This window comes from Sander lucioperca, chromosome 4 (genome assembly GCF_008315115.2).
Source record: "Sander lucioperca isolate FBNREF2018 chromosome 4, SLUC_FBN_1.2, whole genome shotgun sequence".
In the NCBI taxonomy this organism is placed as follows: domain Eukaryota; kingdom Metazoa; phylum Chordata; class Actinopteri; order Perciformes; family Percidae; genus Sander; species Sander lucioperca.
The window spans coordinates 26,769,560-26,788,652 of record NC_050176.1 but is presented as its reverse complement, the minus strand read 5'-3'; the positions used below and the strand labels follow the sequence as shown (position 1 = coordinate 26,788,652).

Here is a 19,093-nt window from a genome sequence, read left to right as displayed (position 1 = left end):
TGTGAAAGCTGATTACATTCTGTCTGTGTTTCTGTCCACTTTAATTAGAGGCTAGTGGTCCCTGCAACTTTTGGATATTAATCCTTACGTGCCAAGTCAAGTGATGTCATCCAAACGGCCACATCATTGTTGAAAAGCCACATCCTGCAAACTTGTATATTGCTAGCTCATATGTGTGTATGTGTGTGTGTGTGTGTGTGTGTGTGTGTGTGTGTGTGTGTGTGTGTGTGTGTGTGTGTGTGTGTGTGTGTGTGTGTGTGTGTGTGAAGCGTGTGTGAGCAAAGCAGGTCAGTAAGAGGTGGACCTTTGTCCAGGGTCGGGCAGCGGTCCATTATTTATTCATGCTGATGTATCTGACCGGCCACCTAATTGCAGCAGGAGGAGCCCAGTTACCCACCGACAGTCTCACATTCACAGAAACTGGAAGGTGGATCACATGTCAGCCATGACTAACGCTATGCGTCTTATTTACATTTGCACCTCTCAGATTGAACTCTGTAAACAATGTTTGTGTATGTTTAGATGCTAGCTGGTTCAACAGAGGCTGGCAGGAACATAAAAGAGTAAAATACATAAATGTTGAGAGACAGACTAAAAATTGTTTACAGAAGTGCCTGACAAGTGTTTGGTGTTGCTGTGATCATGGCAGACAAAGGTAAGTCTTTATGCTGCTGTTTTTGTGTTTGTTTGTTGTGTTTTGTGTGTTTATATGTGTGTTTATATGTGTGTGTGTGTGTGTGTGTGTGTGTGTGTGTGTGTGTGTGTGTGTGTAACATGAGCTGCTCCCCCTTTCTTGCAGTGGGCTCCAGCGATGATGTCAACACAAGCTCTGTGACAGAAGAGATCATCTCACATCAAGACCACAAGCATCCCTTCTCATTTCTACCTTCTCTTCCTGGTCTTCATTTATCTTTACCTTCCCCAGGTAAGATACAATTCAGAATCTTTCAATATGTTGTCTCACATTGGGAGATGTAATCATATTCAAAAGTATTCAACCTTACTTTCTAGTGCAGTGTAAGGGTTCTTAATATTCAACCATCTATCAAGGAGGCCATAAGAGTGTGGTCGTACACCAATCAAACATATCAACGTATGATGATGAAAGCAGCGGTTCAACACCGGACAAAGGGCAAGGGCTTTTATTTTGAAAAGAAAGACAAGGCTCTCAAATATACCTGTGTGGCCTCAGGTTGCAGTTACCTATAGCTAAGCTGTAAGCAGCAGTTAAAGCAGCTATCCAAATTTTAATAATATATCCTTAAGTTAGAGTACAGGATAAAATGTCTTGTACTGTTTTGGAAAGAGTACCTGCAGTAACAATAAAAAGTATTGCTTCTAGGGCATGCTGTAACTAATACATTATCCTCCTCTGATGTTTCTTCCCTCCTTTCATGACATGTCTTTGTATCCTCTCTCCAATTTGCACTACACTAATACAAACCTCAATTCTATCTCCTCCTTTATCTCAATATTTCCCCCCCTCTCTCTGCAGCCTCTCCTCCATCAGATCAGGCCTACCTGCAAGCAGGAGCCATTTTCCAGCAGCTGCGGACAGAAAAGCCAGTAACGCAACAGATTCTGCATTATGGGAAGAAGATGGACACACCGCTACCAGAGAGAGGAGACAAGCCCACTCAGAGACAGGCCTACCAACTCGCCTTCAACACACTTAAATGTATTGAATTCTGAAGTTACTAGCTTTGAGATTTTAGTTGAACCACGTACCCTGTCTGGAGAGGACAGGCTGATGGTTAAACATAAAGTCAGGGATACATTTAATTGATCTACTCTACTGCTATCTCTGTGGACCTTACAGTATACACTTCCTATAAGGGAGCCTTATCTCTTTAATGAATAGCAGTGGAGCTGCAGCATGTGTCAACTCCAATATTCACTTTTGAAAAGCAGCTTCAACTGCAGACAGTAGATTAAATAATATATATATATATATATATATATATATATATATATATATATATATATATATATATATATATATATATATATATATAATACATTTCATTTCTCTATGTGGCTGCAAATTACTTGAGCTGGACGTACAGCAGATGTCTGTATGGGAGGTGATAAGAGGGTGCATGCCATGGACACACATACATACACATGTACAAAGGCACTCACACAGCAAGCACACACTGTTTAACACACAATATATGATATTTTTAGGGAATGACTGGTATCTGCAGATAGTTTTGATTTTGTTTGGCTAGGTTTGGAGATATTGCTCTGTAAGATGTCTGCCACCACCTCAGTACAATGAAAAAACTGTTAAAGGCCAGCTCTATGGATTATCTGAAATAACAAAAACACCATTTTTATTTTTAAGAAACGGTGCTATCAAACATTTGAATGTGATTTTTCATTGCTGCAAGAACCACAAACACAATTGTATTCACCTTGATTTTGATGGGGTGTAGATAGAAATTTTAATAAATGTGTTTAATTTGGGTGAACTTAGCCTTTAAGATTTCTCTTCAATAACTTTATTGTGTCTTGTATGTCTTAGTTTTGATTTATGTATTTATTTTTGTCCATTAACAACATTTCTTTTCTCCTAGACCGTGATTTACTAGAGGACATCATTACTGACAGCTGCTTCCACACTTCTCAGCATATTGTGAGTCCAACCAGATTTGACATGAGTGGTCTATGGAGCTAAAAGAGTCTCAATAAAGATAAATGCACACACTACATTCACATATGCACACACAGGATTCATACATGCCCACACATGATTTATAAATACACACACAGGATACACAAATGCGCACAAAATTCATAAATACACACACAAAATTTAAAAAGCACAGAAGATTCACAAATGCATACAAAATTCAGAAATGCAAACAACATTTACAAATGCACACAAGATTCACAAATGCACAGGACAAGATTCAGAAATGTATTTCTGATGCACACACAAATATATCTTGATTTACAAACTGCTTGCAGTCTGTGAACTTCACTGCATTTGTGTGTGAATTTTGAGATTGCCCTGACTTGGCTTGACACACAAATGCCTTTTTTTAAACAGGGAATGATCTACAACCAATCAGATATCTCCCTTGTTTTAGTCAATCACAAGAACGCACCCCACGTGGGGGATTGTTTACTTATAAGCCAATCACATGAACGCGTTCAGACAGCACTATATGAATGTGGGTGGAGTCATCCATTCTCGTAGTAATTCACGTAATGTTTTGCTCAACTTTAGGAGCTCCACACAGTCTGACGAGAAAGCGGCAAACTCCATACCCAGTGAAAGTCACCATTTCTCGGTCATTGGACGGTTATTGGCTAAAACAAGGGAGATATCTGATTGGTTGCAGAACATTCCCTGTTTAAAAAAAGGCATTTGTGTGTCGAGCCAAGTCAGGGCAGTCTCAAAATTCACACACAAATGCAGTGAAGTTCACAGACCGCAAGCAGTTTGTAAATCAAGATATATTCGTGTGTGCATCAGAAATATATTTCTGAATCTTGTCCTGTGCATTTCTGAATCTTGTGTGCATTTGTAAATGTTGTGTGCATTTCTGAATTTTGTATGCATTTGTGAATGTAGTGTGTGCATTTATCTTTATTGAGACTCTTTTAGCTCCATAGTGGTCTCAAACCCAAAACTGATTAAAAACACTTCAGCACTTACTCTATTAAACTGTCTGGGAGTTATCTGTCTTCAAATAAAGTAGCAGTGTTTTGTCTGTCCATATGAATGTGCTCCATCAGAATATGGTAAAATGAGAGAGCGAGTGAGAGAGACAGGGATGCAGTTAAAGGCCATTTGTATTCAGATCTGTACGTAGTCTGGCTGGTTATAGGTGGCAAATGATGCACACAGGAGCGAGGCAGACGCACTCTCCAACTGGGAGACTGTAAATGACACTATAAAACACTGTGTGATGACACATACATGGGAAAGAGACACACCAAGCCTGTGTGTGTGTGTGTGTGTGTGTGTGTGTGTGTGTGTGTGTGTGTGTGTGTGTGTGTGTGTGTGTGTGTGTGTGTGTGTGTGTGTGTAAAGGATGACTTTATTGAGGGATGGGTGAAACATACAGAACAGGCTGATAGATCATTTGTCTGCAAGTGTGACTATAAAGGCTGCCACACAGCTCTTTGTGATTCCACACACCTCTTTACTGCAATATACATATTCTACACACACACACACACACACACACACACACACACACACACACACACACACACACACACACACACACACACACACACACCCTGAGAAAAGGAGTTGAGGGAAAGGATGTTCGTACGTGGCCATAAAAGTAAGAAAGGAAAGTGTGAGGAAAAGATCTGCTTATTTTCCTTAAGGCAGTTATAATAAATATTTTTATATTAACAATTGACTAAATGTTATGTGAAAGGGGTCGCTTGTAGTGAGAAACCCACAGATGCAACAGGAAGCTTTTTTGCGCAACAAAAAACGTTTACAACTTGCTCAGAACCAACAGCAGACAGACACACTTAGCGACTTTAGCTGGTGAAGATAGAGGAGCATTTAGCAGCTAAAGAGACAGATATTTCCCTCAGAAGTTGGTGGAGACCAAAACTGAGCAAAAAGAGAGTGAATATTGGTTTATGCGGCATTCATGTGGTGTCGGAATAATTGGAAACATTGGTACACGACTTGCTGAGTTGATGTCATATTACGCAGGAACATGGCAGGTGAAAGTAAATGTGGTGGTGATGGTGAGAAACTTTTTATTAATTGACGTATTGCATATACATTTCTTGCTCCCATGTAATTTGTAATATAGTATTAGGTTGTAAATGTTAATTACTGTCCACGTAGAGCGACCTAAATTAGTTAGAAAAGTTATTTATTCACATTAACCCCGATAAAAGTCAGGTAAAGCAATATTTTAGTGGTTTGAGGGAATGTACAGGTGTAACAAGTCTGGGACAAAATCTCCAATTTAAATCAATCAACGTGTTATTTCAACACTCTGAGCACTAACATACAACACATCTTCTTTGTAGCGTCCATGTTGTTTCCACATGATGACTTAAAGCTCATTAACACACCGAAGTCAGAAGAACGACTTCCCAACTCGGGAAATGGGACCATATGAGGAGCACATGAATGCACCATCACATCTGCATATTGCTATTGTCTAATGCTACTGTATCTGTATATTCTATATGATTAAGTTGACGATGATGATGAAAGCGCTCATGTTTTTCAGTCCAGTGACTTGTTGCCGTTGGCGATGGTGATGCTGTTTGACTTCCAGGACCGAAGGTTTTTGTTGCGTGAACGTTCAACAAAGGAAGGGGAGGAGCTTTTCCAGGAAGTCAGGGACCTGGAGAGCAGTCTACAGAGGTTTGTGTGTTTGTGTGTGTTGGTTGAGGGGGGATGGTAACATCTCGCATTTATTTCTAGTGCAACTTTGAAATTGTGGTTAAATCTGGATATCACACAAACTGAAGGTAGGAGACGTGAAAATGTGATCTGAAATATGTTTACTATGATGGTGTGTGTGTGTGTGTGTGTGTGTGTGTGTGTGTGTGTGTGTGTGTGTGTGTGTGTGTGTGTGTTACAGGTGTAAAACCAAGCTGGCAGCATCTTTAGCTCGCTGCAGAGTGAAACAGAATCTGCAGAGCATCTCTTGTTTTCTGTCTGATCCTGTTAGGACCAAACAGCATAGAGCAAAACAACTGCCACTCTATGCGTGGGTCAATACTCTCAAGACCAGGTACGCTCACACACACACACACACACACACACACACACACACACACACACACACACACACACACAGAAAGAGGGCCATGCAGTCAATTGTTTATTTCACATTTGTTCACAAATTTATTATGGTCCTATTTAGTGCCTGCATTTAAAGGTGCTGTAGGTAGGATTGGGAAGATCCAGGACTTAGCCAAAAAAAAATTGAACATCAACAACTTCTCAGTCCCTCCCCCCTTTCTGCTAAAGCCCAAAACGGTGTCCTAAGCCCCTCCCCCCACAAGCGAGAATGAATGTGTGTGCCTGAGCAGTGATTGACATGCATTTAGACACCCCCCCCCAATTCTCCTGCACATGATCCCAGTAAAACCCATCTGCGCTGGCCGTGCCAATGTTTTTCTATGGGGAGAGCAGTGAAGACAACTAAGAGGAAGCTCTACCCTTGGCGTGGCACACCACTCAAAATTGCCACTGAACGCAGTTCAAGTTTCAAATTATTTCAACTTTTATATTGTTGCCACTGACCTTTTAAAGGGCAACCAATGAGATAAAGAGGTAGCCAGATGCGATGATGGGTAATGTCCAGATCAGGGGTCTTCAACATTTTGTAAGCCAAGGATCCCAATCCTTTGGGATGAACTGTATCTGTGGATGGCTACCTTAGTGACTACATTACCTATTGGCCAGTAATCCTATCATCAGTAGGGATTTATATTTGCTAATAATATGTTGGAATCATGTTAAGACTTTCAAAAATCAACAATAATTTGGAGGCCCCCCTGCAGTGACTCTGAGGACCCCCTAGGGGTCCCGGACCCCCTGTTGAAGATCCCTGGTCTAGATAAATTCAGGTTTGCAATGCATGTGTGAAAGGGGATATAGCCTATTTTGGTATAAACCAGCAGGGATTGTCTAGTCTATGGGACATGGTGTCAGGTTAGGACAAGTGTTAATCTTTCACAGAGTGGCCGTTAATAAAATTACACCAAGTGACAGGCTGTGCTTGGGGGGATTGCAATATGAGGTAAATGGTGGGTGAAGTTCACCGGGGCGTATCTGAGACAGGAAGGTTCAGCATTCATATGAATTGAGGTTTAAAAGTGCTCCTGTGGTTATTTATGTAAAGCTAAAATGCTGCAGCACTGTTCACCAGACAACCCTGGAGTGCATTTGAGTCACAGTATTTGTTGTAACTATATCCTCTACTTTACCCCATGATGTTTTTGCCTCAAATAAAACTTTTAACCTAACAGAAAACATGTTATCTCATCTGTAGTGTTGAGGAAGTGTGCGAAGCGTTACAAAGCACCGGCTTGTGTGAAGTGAAAATCATGACTGACCTCAGAGAGGCAACGTTCTGCAGAGACCCTCTCTGTCCAGACACACTTGTCTTCTCCCAACCGCTTCATGCTCTGCTGCAGCATAGCAGCCTCACAAGTACACATGCACTTAACATACAGGTATGTATGAATGTGTGTAGTGAAGGGTGTAATTGATCTAAATAGAGGTAACACTCACTAATGACAAACATGCTTTCCTCCCTCGGGAGCTTTTGAAGATAATTTTAGAAGACAGGTACAAGACTGACTGGTTGAAAGTGTACATATCCAGCTGAAGTAGAAGTATCTTTTACTGGGGGCGGCCTCTAGCTCACCCAGTAAGAGTGCTCGCCCCATGTAGGCTGAGTCCTTTGCAGCGGCGCGGGTTCGAATCCGACTTGCTTCCCTTTGCTGCGTGTCATCCCCCATCTCTTGCCCCCTTGCCGGTCTATCCACTGTCACTTTATAATAAAGGGAAAAGCCCCCCAAAAATACCGGTTCTTTACTTTCTTAAGTCGAAATGCAAGTGTTGGTTTGTAAATGTATCAACTTGAGAGTGAAAATATAAATAACTCTCTTAATTACTTTAAAAAGAGGTGAACATGGTTTGATATGCTTTTAGTGACTCAGTTTTTAGAGGGAAAATATAAATGAAACAATAAACTGAACCAACAAAGTAAATCCAGATATTCTTCTTATCTTTGCTGGCCAACTATTCATCACAAATGACAACAACAGTTCTTTCTGTTCACTACATTCACTTTATCAAAAGCAAAACTAGAAAATGCATTTCCTGCAGACAATGAGTGTGAATGCTGAAAAGCTGAAAAGCTAACACTAAACTAGATTACTCACTTAAATGTGTAAGAAGAAGGTGAAGTAGTAAGAATAGTTGGAAAAGTGGGCATAGGTTTAATTAGTATGCATTTTCATTGAATTGACTTTGTGAGACAGATTAAAAGGTTTGCTCTTTACAAAAGGGCCTTTGGCCTTCACAGTTGGATTCATGTTGTGATGTGAATGTAATCTGTGTAACTGTGTTAAAGAAATCAGTTTGCTGTTAATCTTGATTAGCAACACAGCAGTCTACAGCACTGGAGGGTATAGTTTTGTCAAGAAAAAGAAGAAAATCCTCTACGCATGTTTGAATAACAAGTATGCTTCTCTGTGTCTCTTTTTGCAGGACAGGAGTGTGTGTGTGGCAGTGAGCGCGTTACGCCCCCTGCTGTTTGATAACGGTGACGTCCTGGTGGTGGGGTCTTTCTCAGCTGTGACCGTGGCTCATATATCTGTGGCGGCCGCTGCCCGCTCTGGCCGAGTGTTGGTGTGTGGTGCTGATCTCCCTCCTTTACAGATAGAGGAGATACAAGAACTACTCACACAAATGGACGTCAAAAGTGAGTGATGAATGGGGGAAAAAATTAAGTGTATGATGCACTGTATGAGCCTTTTGAGAATATTTCTATTTCAATCTATATGCGCACCTTCTATACGCATGACTTTCCTGATGCTAATTTATGTCCACTGTAGATGTGCGAGTCTTGTCAGAAGCCTTCTTTGGTCTGGATGAGTGGAACGCCACCATCCAGCGTTTAAAGGTCATCATAGTTCTGCCTCAGTGTTCGTCCTCCGCGCTCAATGACCCTGTGCCAACCATCCACAGTGAACATGGAGGTACGTAAAAATGTAGAAAATGAAATATATTGAAACATTGATAGCGGTAGTGTATGATAAAAATGTTAAATACGTTTTGTTCGGTTGTCAGACTGGGATCTACTGCCAGACTTGTGTCACAGTTCTGTATCCCGGAGCAAAATACACACAATGGCCACCCAGCAGGCACGACTGCTAGCACACGCTCTCTCCTGTGAGTATATATTGAAAGAAAAGTGGCTCTCCAGTGCCCCTATGGTAGATATTGTAGATAAAACATGATAGTTGTGCCCTCTAGGGTGCCCTTCGATTGAAGAATACGTGATAAAGTGACCTGTAAGGTGCCCTTAAAATAGATAAAACATGTTGCAGTGCCATATAGACTACCCTTCATGCTAGAAGCCTTTCTGCTCACCGGTGCCATTTTTTTTGCCCCTGCCACTCAGACAGATTGAGTCTGCCACTGTTTAAAAAAAATGCATATTTTTCCCTCCTTTTCTGTCAGTCCCAAAGGTTCAGACATTGGTCTACTGCACACGCTCAGTGTATCCTGAGGAAAATGAACAACTGGTGAAAAGAGTTTTAGAGAAAACACACACGCACCCCAAACTGCTGCCCTTCAGGTAAACAAACAAACACACACACACACACACACACAAAACCATGCTCTATCTTTGTGCATTAGTTTTCTGGCTGTTAGGTAGTTAATTATGCAATCAGACTTTACATTACTTGCCCACAGACTCAAACCACAAATGAAATGAGGAAATGAAAATTAGTTATGTGCTATTTCTTGTACAGGCCAAACATAAGGGTTTTTAGAAAAAGTAATTCTAGGTAGCCTAGAAATGTAAACCTGTTTGAGTCGTGATTCACTCGGATCTTTCACACAAGTCTTTAAATTGACTCATGAATCGCGAGTCTCTAGTATCATTACCTTGGATCAGTTGAGTCCTACTACAATTCAATCTAAAATGATAACAGCGCCACACACAACACCTCTTGCAACATTAGCTACTACTAGTCCTAGCCATCTTAGCTGCCAAAAGCTTTATAACTTACAATTTCGTAGGCAACGACAACTCTACAAGTCAACTCAAGCGACTGAGTGAGCAGAGAGACAGTCCGAGACAGGTAGGAACTTCCTGACCCGCAGACTCAGAGTCGGAAACATTGCAAGCTCGCAGACCATGAGACTAAACTCTCATGAGTTGTCGATGACTCATGAGTTCTCGCGTGAGTCAGTCAATCACGCGCATCAGCCAGCTATGCCCTTGCTTTACCCTGAGCTCTCCTCGAGCTCAGGGTAAAGCAAATCAACAACAAAAGCCATTCTTTCACTTCTGAAATAACATACAATGTTCTGCACGTAGCCTATGCCTACTGTAGGTTTTGGTGTATAAATGTACTATGTTTAAATGCAATTAGGTCGAGCAGACAGTCCGAAACATTGCAAGCTAGCAATACTGACTCAAGTGACTCAATGACTCGCACAACCCGGATCAGTTTAGTGAGTGTCTCAGAATAACCTGAATCCTTAAAAAGGAATTGAGTTTGCCAGGCCTACTAGAAATCTAGACGCACCCTAGCGGCAGCAAATGTAATTTGCAGCCAGGGTCAGTCTAGCAACTCTTCGTTGGCTTGCAAGCTGGAAAAAACAAATTATGGTCAGGCCAATCACATCGTGTATAGAGTGGGTGGGCGGGCTTAACATAATGACGGCAGAGTTGCAACGGTTCCGTTGATGGCTGCTGCTGGCGAACACGGCTTTGGCCGCAACTCTGGAAGACTTGGAGTTAAGCACTGAAGTCATTCTTTAAAAAGGAAGATGTGTTCGGAGTTTTGCTGACCTGATACGGCGAAAGTTTAATCTATCAACTAGCGTTGCTCTGGTTGGTTGTAGCGCTATCCTATTGTGTGCAGAGGAAATCTTGATGTCTGGTCTGGCTTGTCGGGCTAAATTCTAATTTTTTTTTTTTTTCACATTTTTTGGCATTTCTGCCTTTATTGGACAGGAAAGCAGAGATATGAAAGGGGAGAGAGAGGGGGGAAGACATGCAGGAAAACTGTCACAGGTTGGATTCGAACCCTAGACCTTCTGCATTAAGGAACAAACCCTCAGCACATTCTCTACCAACTGAGCTAAATGGCCACAAAAATGGCCGAAAAGGTGCAACCTAGGGTCTTTTTGTGAATATACCCAAGTCAAACTTAGAATTCCCCACAGAAGCAGAGAGTTTTTTAATATTCAGGCTGTGAAATAGGTTGTTGTGAGTCGGCTGGGTGGCACCTGCTTTTAAAAATGTAATGTTTGTTTTTCATGACTTGCTAAATTCTACGATGGCTAAGAAACTTTTTTGCTGACTTTTTTAGGGTTTTATGTCAACCAAACTGTATGGGAGAAAGCTATATGAGACATGCAATAATACAAAGTTAATTGACTTTTTTTTTGCTAAATAAAAACATGTCAATAAACTCAACATGTCTGGCCCTTATTGTGATCGTCATTTCCAGTGTGGCCCTTAGTGAAATTGAGTTTGAAACCCCTGTCCTATGGAGTCCGTTCATTCGCATTCAGAGATTGACTCTTTTTGACTGAGAAAATGGCAGATAGCGTAAACAACAACTGCTAACATGAGTTGCTTAAAACCTTTCTTTTTAGTAAACTCTGTGTACACAAACAATGTCCTCAATGCTCGAGTTCATGTGTAGAGACCCTGGTGATACTTCGAGCAAAGTTTCATGTTGTGTTGAGCCTTCTAAGTGTTTTAAAAATAGCGATTTTGAGGCTATCATAGAAGTGCCCCCAGCACTCCCATTCAAAATAATAATAATAAATTGAATTTATATAGCGCTTTTCACGAACTCAAAGTCGCTTTACAGGGCAGGTATAGATAATAAAAACATACAAAACAAAACAAAACAAAACAAGATTCAGGCACAGATGAAAAGGGAAGGGGCGTGGGGCTACGGATAGGCAGTGGTGAAGAGATGGGTCTTGAGGCGAGACTGGAAGATGGTGAGGGACTCAGAGGTGCGGATCTCTTGGGGGAGGGAGTTCCAGAGCCTGTCCCCAAAAGTCCATTTGACCAAAAAACGAGAATACGGTAAATCTTAAAAGTGGCGTTTCCGTCCTAACTCGGGTATATTCACAAAAAGACCCTAGGTTGCATTTTGGCGAGAGTTACGCTTTAAATGCAAACACGAAGCTGAAGGCATTTAGACACTGTTTTTCATTCCCTACCCAACCAGCCTGTGACAGAGAGCGGCAAGTGAATGGCAGCTCAGTGAAGCTCCCCTGCTTTATCATAAAATTAACTTTGAAGCTAATTGTGCTCTTACTGTCACTGAGATTCTGTCAGATTATTGAATTCACCCATCAAGGCTCACACTACTTTCACTGAGATCAAACAAGATGTCAACTTATATAAAACCAGTCATCATGTACAACTGTGTGTCTGTGAATGTGAGTGTGAGAGGTGACAGTCACCAGGCTGGCGACAGTATAAAGGATCAACTGCTGTTGCCGTGGGGACAGCAGTTAATCCTACAGTTGGGGTGAATGGGGTGGAGAAGATTTCAGAGTCTGTTTCACGCCTGCTGCACACACAACTCATTTCATACCATCCATCCTCTTAAAGAAATCCAAATGTTATTATATTTGGTCACATAAACTCTTTAAACTAAACTTACCAATGTGCAATGTGACGATCAGCAGCTGTTCACATCTGTGTTTACAGTACTTGTTCAGGGAAAACACAAATCTACTGTAGCACCATGCTGCCTATGTTGTTTTTTAGAAGAGTTGGCAGAAACATGCTAATCTTCTAAACTGCCATCAAACTGTTTTCCTCATATATAATAGGTTGCTTTGCATCAAAAAATAAAAACAGCAAAGAGAAATAATTTCTTCATTCTTGAATACAGATCTTTTTAAGAATTGGATGGGGAGGATTAGCAGTAAAACAAACATTTTGTATGTCTCTAAACGCAGTAAGCTGCGTGTGTCATTGCCTCTTTTTTACTGATGTTTTTGGCTTCTTCAAGTTATATGCTTTAAGATAGTGGTAACAAACTAAACTGTGTATCACCACTTGACCTGGAGCCCCAAAAACCTTAATTATGTGTATCGATACAGCTTGTAGTCAGAGATTTAAAAGGTTTCCTTTGACTTTTAAGTTTTGTAGGTTTAACAGAGTTTAGCTAGTTCTGCGTATTTGCAATATTTCCTTATTAGGCTACTGTTTACTGCGTTTGTTTGACTCATCCATCCACCCCGACCTCCTCCCTACACAGACTTTGTCGCTCTTCATACTACGTCGCCTAACGTCCTTTACATTACATTACATGTCATTTAGCTGACGCTTTTATCCAAAGCAACTTACAGTTGATCTATATATCGGAGGTCGCACACCTCTGGAGCAACTAGGGGTTAAATGTTTTGCTCAAGGACACATTGGTTGATGTATCATAGTGGGAATTGAACCCAGATCTCACACACCAAAGGCATGTGTCATATCCACTGCGCCATCATCACCCCCCACGTCCTCCTAAGAGACAGCTCCAAACGTTGCAAAAGTTCTCCCATCTTCCTGAAAACACTCAACAAAAAATATTTAAGGTGCCACATACAGAGTTTGAATAATGAATTTCCTGTATTTGGTTGTCAAAATAATTGATGGTACTTTAGTACAGTTTCCTGAAACTGCTCATTCTTGCAATACTCCCATTCGTTTACAGTAATACATCTCTAAGTTAATGTGGCATGGATGAATTAATGTTAAAATGCTACATAGCATCTTTTATCTTTTTTTTCTTTTAGGGTGAACGGTCCGATTTTCCCAGACGATTCCCAGTCAGGCACAGACACAACAGACTCCAAATTCTTCAGGCTCAAAACATCTCAGTTCACCAACGGCTGCTTCATCGCACGGCTGTCCCGACAGGTGAGAGAGGGGAAGGAAAAGGTGGAGACGTGGAAATTGACAGGAAAAAAGTGAGAGAGATGTGGAGGGCAAGGTTGTGTTTGGAGATTGAAGGGGAACAGAGGTTCTGTGGTGTGTGTGTGTGTGTGGGGGGGTGATTGCTTTGAGATGAGACCTTCCAGCAGTGCTGAGGCTGCACTCTTTTACTATCTGTCTGCTGGGAAGCTGGTTGGCTCTGCCTGTCTGCACACACGCACGCACGCACGCACGCACACACACACACACACACACACACACACACACACACACACACACACACACACACAGACAGACTATCTCTCCCCTGAAACACTGCAGCATTATTCCAATACTCTATAAAAAAAAAGAGACGCCTGAAACATTTCAGTACTTTACAGCAAAGATGAATGGATATTCTCTGTGTTCTTCCAGCCCGCCCTCCACCCCTACGGTCGTGTTGCATCACCTCGTTGCTCCATCTATTTGCCCCCCTCCTTTTTCTTCTTCTTGCTCCACTCATAAAAAGTACATAAAGAAGGAAATTAGATGCTGCTCCTTTCATCCCCTGCAGCTCGAAAAAATGGTGCAGTGAGGGGACCGAGCCTGTATTATATTTTTTCCAACACACACACACACACACACACACACACACACACACACACAAACACTTACACATGGGGGCAGGTCTTGCTCACCTGTCCAGTGGCAGTGCAGTAATTTTAAATCTAATGATCATCATGTCTAATTTAATCGACATCAGACGTCAGAGCGGCGGCTGCAGATTTAGTTACACTGACAATTCAGATGTGTTTCACTGCTGCTCAGATGAATGACTTCACACCAGTCAAACTGTGCTAGAGGACGATTTAAAGGGATATGAAATAGACACCATGGCAGCATAGAGAGACAGCAAGAAAGAGATGGGGTAAGGCAACAAGTAGTCTCCTTGAAATCTCCCTTTTAAAAATGTAGAGGGAGACCCAAGAAAACAGACATTGGGAAAAGATGTGTCCAGAAATTTCTGAAAAACAAGAAAAACCTGACAAATCTTATCTTTAAAACACATCTGACAGGCTGCCACCATTCATGCCTCGCTCCAGTACACTCTCTTGTCTTCTCCATTTTATCACAAAGTCTCATGTTGCAGCATAATTATAGTTTTCAGGCTTATAAATGAGTCAGAGCATATTATGCTGTCAATGCAAGAAAACTGAAAAACAGTGTAAAGTCAGATTAAACACTTGAGAGTGAATAAAATACGCATTTGCAGTGTTTTCAGCAGTGAGCTTAACAATCTGTCATTTAACTTTCATTATAGAGAAGAGACAGTATGAAGATTCAGACAGACAGACAGACAGAGGTGGGGGGGGGACAGGGAAGAAAAAAGTCTTACGGGAGATTTACAGGAATTTCTACTCTGTTTGAATGTCACTGCAGATGAAGACAGTGTTTTACCCCTACACATATACTGATGTACACATGGAGCAAAATGTGTGTGTGTTTTGGACCTGCTGACAACATATTGTTTCGGTCCTAAATCTGTTCATCGCTCACATATAGGCTTAGACATGTTCAGAGTACTTTTTCAGGGGTATGTCAGTTTATTAGCGTGATGTCACCATGAAGGAGGTACTAAGGACCGACTTCAGGGAACAAGAAGATAAACAAGCAATGCCGTCCGAAGCGGTGTGTAGGCTAAAATTCTGGCTGTATTGTGTTCGCAAAAGCCTGTGAACGACTGTGAACTTTCCTACTCTTCTCTCTTCGCCATGATCACAGTTGTGCATGGAAAAGTGCTCTGTGCTCGTATTGATCAACATCACAGAACATGTGGAATTTATCATACATGGACACATTAGTCTTTTTGTCAGGAAGTCCCAGATGCAGAGTCGGTTGTCATTCACTATGATGCACTACACGGGATAAAAGAATCAATTGTCGTGCCCAGTTGATTCTTATTGATATTGTGTAGTCTGAAACCGGCATTAGTTGTCCACCACGATGGTACAGACTAAAATGTATCAACAACTATTGAGTTTTTAAAGTTAGACTATTATCACTTTGGTTCCCTTGATGGTCATCTTGCACCTAGTCTCGCATTGCCAGACCTATCACGACAGCGATGTAGAGTAAAATCTGGCTACACCACACATACTGTACATTCTGGAATAGGAGAAAAAAAGGCTCTGGGTTGTTTGCATTTCTTTAAACCAATCACAATCGTCTTGGGCGGCGCTAGGCTCCGGTCGCAGCGATGGTGGATCTGCAAAATAGTCTCGGGAAGGAACTTGTTTTGGTGGAACATTTGCACCCCACAAAAGAAAACACCACATAAAATATTAAATGAAGTTAACTGTTCACATAATACAATAACGCGGGGTATTTAAATTAGCTGGATACATGGTTAAATGTAATTTGCTCTTACCAGTGTATCACCGTGTGTAGGTTACTTTGTCCACAGCAAATACCTGCCAGTCGGTCCCAAAACGTCCCAGTTAGTGAGTAAATGCTGTAACCATATTCTTTGTAAATCTTTACAATCATTCCCCAAAAGAACCAAGCAGGCCTGTCTTATTGCACGGCCCAAATTTTCTTCAAAACTTGCCATTTTCAGTAGCATCCTAGCTGGAAGTTTGTTGTGATGTGTTTGAGAACGGCAACACACAGAGAGCGGAAGGTGACTCCAAAATGTATTTCTGTTGATCCAGACTATCTAGCGCCATCACAATCATTTGTCCATTACTTTGGTTTGATACCTGCAAAACTAATGACCATCAGCCTCAGCTGTACTTTCCGTTTTCTGCTAAATAGCTAACATTAGCATGCTAACTAGCTAAAGTAAGATGGTAAACATGGTTAACATTATACCTGCTAAACATCAGCATGTTAGCATTGTCATTGTGAGCATGTTAGCATGCTGACAATGCTGTTAGCGTTAGCTGAAAAGCACCAACGAAGTACGACCTCACAGAGCTGCTTGCGTGGCTTTAAAAGGGGAAGAAAAGATAAGTGGCTTGTGACAGTAACTATCATGTTGCCTTTCAAATGATCTCCCACACTATGTCAGGATATAAATCCTGTGAGCTCTCCTTTCTCTTCTGCAGGTTAACATTATGGCTGTGGCTCCTTTCTACAGCGTTGTGTTTTCTTGTATAGATCTCCTTGGTGTTATGTTACCCAAGAGACCCGTGGTTTTAATGTGTTGTGTCTTCACATCAAATCTTAAGCTGCCCTTGCTTTTTCAGGCGGATCCCACTAAGGTAGAAACAGTCCACGACGTGCTGGCAAGGGCAGCAGCAAAGGGCCTCCTGGGTGGAATAATTCCTGAACAATCAAAAACCACTAAAAAGGGGAAAAGCAAGAAGAACCGCCCCGCCTCACCCAGCAGCAAACCTTTATTCCCTTCGAGCCAAGAGAGGCAGACAGGAAGGGAGCTTGTGAATGGAGAAGATCCAGCTGCACTTTCAGAACATGAAGAGAAGAAAGGTGAATGTGGTGAGGAGGGAGAGGAGGAAAAGGAGGAAGATAAGGAGGGAAAGGGAGGAAATAAGACCAGAGGGCTTAAAGGAAGTAAGCCAAAAGTCAAACGACGACCAAAACAAACCAACAGGACTACCACAGTCTCGAAGCATTACCCTAAAAGCCATAAGAAGAAATCAACAAAGAGAAAAGTCAACCAATCACATCTCAAGAGGCGCCTTACAAAAAGTAAACCGAGAAGAATACCTCGTCTTACACTGACGTTGATGTCTTCTGCAAAACCTTCCAGCCACTTGTCTCCAATCACAGCCCTGGCGCACAAGCTAAGTAAAAATGCAACGATTACATCACAGCAGACGGTCTTTAGCACCTTTTCCCCTGCCAGTCCTGCTCCACCTGCTGCTCCCCATGCAGCCTCCAAGCAGGTGCAGAAACACAACACTGAGCCTGAAATAACAGCGAAAACAATAAAGGATGGAGCTAAACCAGAAAGTCAGTTTAAGGCCAGAGGAAAGGTGGTCAGGCCTAAAATCGAGGTGGTGACAGAGGATGTGTTGAAGCCTGCAGATTTTGTCTTGCCACCCATTTCGTCCCCATCCCCCAGCTCTGTAAGCAGCAGGAGTGGTAGTTCTCTCTGTCAGCGTCCGTCCCGGACCTCCCACTCCCAGCTCGCCCAAACATCCTTCTCGGTCTCTCTGCCTGGATTATACAAAGATCATCTTCACTGATGTTGTGGTAAATTAAATTATCGGCATGCTCTGACACTACAGTCGGTGCGATTATAAAAGTAAATTATTTGAAAATATTTAAAAACAAATATTGTATTTGAGAAATAAAAAATATGTTAAAATATGATTTCTTTGTCTCTGGCATGACTTTAGTTCACACTCTACAGAAATGTACTCGACAATTTTAATAATTAAGTTATTATAGCAAGTCATTACTTAAATACATTTGCCAGCTTTTCTTTATTGTATATTATTGTAAATTGAACCCTTTTTAGATTTTTAACATTTAGGGACAGTATGTATATTATCGGAGGGTGAGGGCTGAAAACAGGGAGTTATGTATTTTTCTTTTTGCTGAATGGAAGCTTGTTTAAATTCATTCATAGTTTTATTTCATACTTTCCCCTGTGATACACACACATATACATACTATATATGTATATATAGTAATGTGCAAAAGTTTTAGGCAGGTATGAAAAAATGCTGTAAACTAAGAATGCTTTAAAAAATGGAAGTGTTAATAGTTTATTTTCATCAAATAACAAAATGCAGTGAATGAACAGAAGAGAAATCTAAATCAAATCAATATTTGGTGTGACCACCCTTTGCCTTCAAGATAGCATCAATTCTTCTAGGTACACTTGCACAAAGTTTTTGAAGGAACTCGGCAGGTAGGTTGTTCCAAACATCTTGGAGAACTAACCACAGATCTTCTGTGGATGTAGGCTTCCTCAAATCCTTCTGTCTCTTCATGTTATCCCAGACAGACTCGATGATGCTGAGATCAGGGCTCTGTGGGGGCCATGCCATCACTTCCAGGATTTCTTGTTCTTCTTTACACTGAAGATAGTTCTTAAGGACCTTGGCTGTATGTTTGGGGTCATTGTCCTGCTGCAGAATAAATTTGGGGCCAATCATACGCCTCCCTGATGGTATTGCATGATGGATAAGTATCTGCCTGTATTTCTCAGCATTGAGGACACCATTAATCCTGACCAAATCTCCAACTCCATTTGCAGAAATGCAGCCCCAAACTTGCAAGGAACCTCCACCATGCTTCACTGTTGCCTGCAGACACTCATTATTGTACCGCTCTACAGCCCTCCAGCGAACAACCTGCCTTCTGCTACAGCCAAATATTTCAAATTTTGACTCATCAGTCCAGAGCACCTGCTGCCATTTTTCTGCACTCCAGTTCCTATGTCTTCGTGCATAGTTGAGTCGCTTGGCCTTGTTTCTATGTCC

The 19,093-nt window shown here is 41.5% G+C and overlaps 1 protein-coding gene across 1 annotated transcript; it reads left to right on the top strand.

Moving 5' to 3' along the window:
• The first annotated feature begins 642 nt into the window (after window positions 1-642).
• LOC116040434 (putative methyltransferase NSUN7) lies at window positions 643-17,930 on the top strand. The gene is made up of 13 exons (XM_031285752.2): window positions 643-655; window positions 800-925; window positions 1,496-1,678; window positions 2,580-2,638; window positions 5,226-5,362; window positions 5,583-5,735; window positions 7,002-7,185; window positions 8,228-8,441; window positions 8,575-8,718; window positions 8,810-8,911; window positions 9,203-9,320; window positions 13,520-13,643; window positions 16,886-17,930. Exons 1-13 carry the CDS (start codon window positions 643-645, stop codon window positions 17,846-17,848), a joined length of 2,520 nt encoding a protein of 839 aa, XP_031141612.2. The 3' UTR covers window positions 17,849-17,930.
• The last annotated feature ends 1,163 nt before the right edge of the window (window positions 17,931-19,093 follow it).